This window comes from Cyprinodon variegatus, unplaced genomic scaffold (assembly GCF_000732505.1).
Source record: "Cyprinodon variegatus isolate N-32 unplaced genomic scaffold, C_variegatus-1.0 Scaffold910, whole genome shotgun sequence".
Lineage (NCBI taxonomy): Eukaryota > Metazoa > Chordata > Actinopteri > Cyprinodontiformes > Cyprinodontidae > Cyprinodon > Cyprinodon variegatus.
In genome coordinates this window covers 99,899-104,132 of record NW_015151363.1, presented here as the reverse complement: position 1 = coordinate 104,132, position 4,234 = coordinate 99,899, and the positions used below count along the sequence as shown (strand labels likewise).

The 4,234-nt window shown below is 33.7% G+C and overlaps 1 protein-coding gene and 1 long non-coding RNA gene across 2 annotated transcripts; both read right to left on the bottom strand.

The window, feature by feature from the left end:
- Positions 1 to 680: 680 nt before the first annotated feature.
- Positions 681 to 2,053, bottom strand: LOC107099805 (GTPase IMAP family member 4-like). Its single transcript, XM_015398071.1, has 2 exons — positions 2,050 to 2,053; positions 681 to 1,521 (listed from the first exon to the last, which is right to left on the bottom strand). The coding sequence occupies exons 1-2, from the start codon at positions 2,051 to 2,053 to the stop codon at positions 761 to 763; spliced, it is 765 nt and encodes a 254-aa protein (XP_015253557.1). The 3' UTR covers positions 681 to 760.
- A 1,061-nt stretch (positions 2,054 to 3,114) lies between these two features.
- LOC107099810 lies at positions 3,115 to 3,927 on the bottom strand. The gene is made up of 3 exons (XR_001481978.1): positions 3,874 to 3,927; positions 3,576 to 3,632; positions 3,115 to 3,171 (listed from the first exon to the last, which is right to left on the bottom strand). It is a non-coding gene; the product is annotated as an uncharacterized LOC107099810 (long non-coding RNA).
- Between the last annotated feature and the right edge of the window lie 307 nt (positions 3,928 to 4,234).

The window sequence follows — 4,234 nt, the reverse complement described above, 5'->3', positions numbered from 1 at the left end:
CCCTTTTTTATTTACCGATTTTTCTTTTATGTATTTTTTCATTTACCATTTGTTTGAAAAATTTTTAATTTTCCCATTTTCCAATTTCCCTTATTCATTAAGTATTTCCTTATTTTTTAATTTATCACATTCTATTTTCCCCTCTTCGCTTCTGCTTTAATATGATAATGAGGGGCGGGGTCTTCAGGCTACAATGGCAGCCTATTGGTTGGTGAGCGCTGCAGTTGCATCTAACCAACCAATAGGCTGCCATTGTAGCCTGAAGACATCCGAAGGGTTTTGTGTTTATTTGAATCCGTGGTTTATTTTAAACTGATATAGCATCCAACTTAAGCCCTGTGTCTTTTAGGCTTTTTGATGTTTCCTCCTTTTTTCTCTGAACAGGTGTTCATCCAAGCAATGACAGAATTGTAAAGTGCCTTGAGATGACATGAGTTATGAGTTGGTGCTATATGAATAAACTGAATTGAATAATCACAGAAGAGGCATAAAAATGTTTTATTAGATGTCACAAGAGATACGTGATAAATTCGTTTTTACAGCAGACTTAATATTAAGGTTCTCTGAAGTTCAATATTTATTTCAGAAAAACATCAAACAATAACACTTCATACCCCTTTGTTTACATAAGCTACTAATTACTAAAGGAAAGTTGACATACTCTATTCTAACCTGAAGAACAATATGAAATAACATTTTCAGTAAATTAAGTTCACACACAGATTTCTTTTCAAGGTTTCCCCTGCTGAGTAATTTGTTATTACTGTGTAATGCACCCTTGCCGCCGTCCTATTTCAGCTCTTGCCAGTAAAGGTCCGACCTCAGCTATGAGGGCAGTACCTTCCTCCTCATCAAGATCAGCCACTGCATCAACAGCCCGAATGTAGGTGTTATTTGTCTCCCCCTGGCGCCGCTCATCCTCAGCCCTCTGATCAGGGTTTGTTCCTCTCATTTCGGCATTTATTGCTCGTTCTGCGAGCTGAAACATGGAATTACTATAGTAGCCTCTGTTGTTTTTAATTTCTTGAAACCTGGTTATAAGACCATTAACATTATTATTCAAAATGTAGTAACCTGCTCCACAATCTTGAATGAGGTTAAGGAGAACTTGCTCTCTCCTGATGTTTTCTATGTTCCCATGAGTGAACAAGACCATAGTGTGTTTGGCTGCTCCACCTCCAGACAGAGTCTGGATGATTCTCACAATGTGTTCCTCTGGTGGTCTGCACTGATCTGGGTTGATCACAATCAGGAACACATGAGGACCAGGAGCACAGAGGGAGACACATCTGACCAACTCTCTCTTCATTTCACGAGGTGTTAATCTGTTGTGAAACAGACCTGGAGTATCAATTATTGCCAATTCATCTCCAGTGTCTAGGACACGAGTTCCTTTTACACAATGCAAAGTTTCTACTCCACATCTAAAAAAATCTTCCCCTAAGATCCGGTTTCCCACTGAGCTCTTGCCACTTTGAGTCATACCAACAAGCAGTAGAGTGATTTTCTCTTCTTCTGGAGCTGTTAAAAAAAGAAAGGTCTGTTAAAAGTTATTGTTTAAACCAGCTTATTTAAAAAACAAGACACTTTAGTGATCTGATAACTGCAGCTGATCCAGAACGCTGCTGTCTGAGTCCTCACTAGAACTAAGAAAGTTGAGAACATCAGCCCAGTTCTAAAGTCCTTTCTCTGGCTCCCTGCATTGCAGAGAATAGACTTTAAAATCCTTCTGTTATTCTGTAAATCACTGAATGGCTTCAGTCTAAAATACATTACAGACTGATTGACAGTGAATCAACAGCCAGACCTTCCAGGTCAACTGGAGCAGATCTAATCTGCAGAACCAGAACCAGCAATCTTTTAAAAATTAATATTATTTTCCAGTCTTTTTCATGTCTATTGCAGTTTCTGACATCATTCTGTAAAGTGGCTGTTTTTTTTTTTCTATTTTCTCAATTCTTTTTACTAAATTTATATGATTAATTACTGAATAGTTTTTTATGTTTGCAATCTGTTTCTGCTGAGCTTTAGAACTTTTATTTTTTTCACGCATTACTAGATCCTCTATTTACTATTTCTTATTACACTGTCACATCCACACTTGACTTCTACGATACAATAAAAGCTTGTCTTTCTTATAATATTTTTTAAAAATTAGAAATTTGGAAACCTTGGATTAGTTTAAAGTCAAGGTTAAGATATATTTTTTAGAGTTTACTTTAATCTATTTCAACTGTTAAGCGAAATGTAATTTAGATTTCAAGCTCAATTTTTCTTTACCCGCCTTTTTTATGCCACTGCGTCAAACTTTTTAATGTTTTTTTCCAAGTAAACTTTGCAATGTTTCATTACCGAAATGTGCCACATTATATAACCTGCCTTGTCTTTCTAATAGACTATTTTAATTTTAAATAAAATGCTATGAATTAGTTGTCTGATAAACTCATTAGTATGTTTATTCCACATGATTAGAAAAAATTTCAAATTGTTTAATCAGTGTACTCTGCTGTATCGTTATCTCCTATAATATAGATTTAGGAAAACTAGTCAAATACAACTTTTAAATTTACATAAAATGTGTTGAATTCTCTGAATATATTATAAATGTAAGCATTTAAGATCATATTTTTTAGTTTTTAAAAATGCAGTCACAAATTATAACCATCTAAACTTAACATATGTGATCTCTACAGGTTCTTTAGCTGTTTAGTGTCTAATTTTTCATCCATTCTGCCAGGCTTTGTGTTTCCCAGCCACCTGAGTTGCTGTGTTAATGATGACCACTCATCTCCACTTCAACATTATAACCATGTGTTATTTTCTTTCCATCGGCTTTGTTATCAGATGCTTTCATCATTAAACAGAGACATGAATGCAGCATTATGTTGAATTGCACCAACTGCAAAATGCTGATTGCACGCATCTGATTCTCTAATCTTAACCTTTGGATGAAAGCGTTTTTCATTTCTTATAATTAAAAAAGGTGGAAAAAAAACATAAAAGATCCACTAAGGAACATTTAGGAATACAAGCAAAAGTAAAATCCCACTTACACAGCAGAAAATACTATTTTAAAAACTGATTAAAGTATTATTCATATCATTTTGAACTCACCTAAAAGTCTCTGCATCCTTTCTGGGCTGCTGTCTGGTCCTGAGCTCCTGCCTGAACCTTAAGCAGAGGAAATAAGTTTTTACATCAATGTCCGTATAAACAAAGACATTTAATCAATTTATGAAGTTTAGATGCATTCAAAGACAAAAGTTAAGATGCCTAAAATGCTTAACAATGTTAAAACAGATTATCACTATTTTCTAAAACTGAAATAAATTGGTTAATATACACAACTAATTATAGATATCAAAAATTAAATTTCTTATAGTAAGAAATGAATCGTATTCCATAAAAATATAATCTCACATAATGAAATTGATTTAAAGCAGACTAATTAAAATATACAACACATACTTGTTTAAGGAATATTTAGAAATTCATAGGTAAGTAAAATCTTAGATATATTGCATATATATTTTATTTATTTACATAAATTCGAAATTAGATTAATTTGAGCTCACCTTTTGATTTCTGGGCTCTTTTTCTGCTTTGGGCCTGTTCCTTGTTTGTGGCTGAGCCTATAAGTGTTTAAGCAGAAATAGAGGAAAATAAATGACTGTAGGATATTATTCTTTTTCATCATGTCCCTGAAATGAGCTCAATATTTGTTAAATTATCTGATTATATCATAAAGATGCAGTTTGGTAATAAATACCTTCAAAATTAAAGCAGAAAAATAACCTAATTTTGAAAAATTGGACAACAAGAACTTATTCATTGCAACAAAATCAACAAGATCAGCATCATATATAAACTCACCTTTTCTTTTGGGCATATTCCTGGCAGCAGGAGGAGGTGCTCCGATTGTTAAGGTGTTGGTGGTGACCAGCTTGACTCCAATCTCTGTTCTTATATAAAACGCTGATCCCAGTCCCCTCCCATCATGGACCCACAGAAATGTGAATGTTGACATTCATTATGTTGCGGGTCATTTTGACCCGCACTGTGTAAATGCGTGCAAAATAGTCAAGAAAACAGGTTAAACCAATAAATTATTTATTTTAGATTACTTAAACATTTAGTCAAGTCACAAACAATACGGTTTTAATTCACACACTTCATTTAGGTTTAAAATGTTCCCTCTTCACTATTTATTTATTTTTTTAACTTTACCTATAAA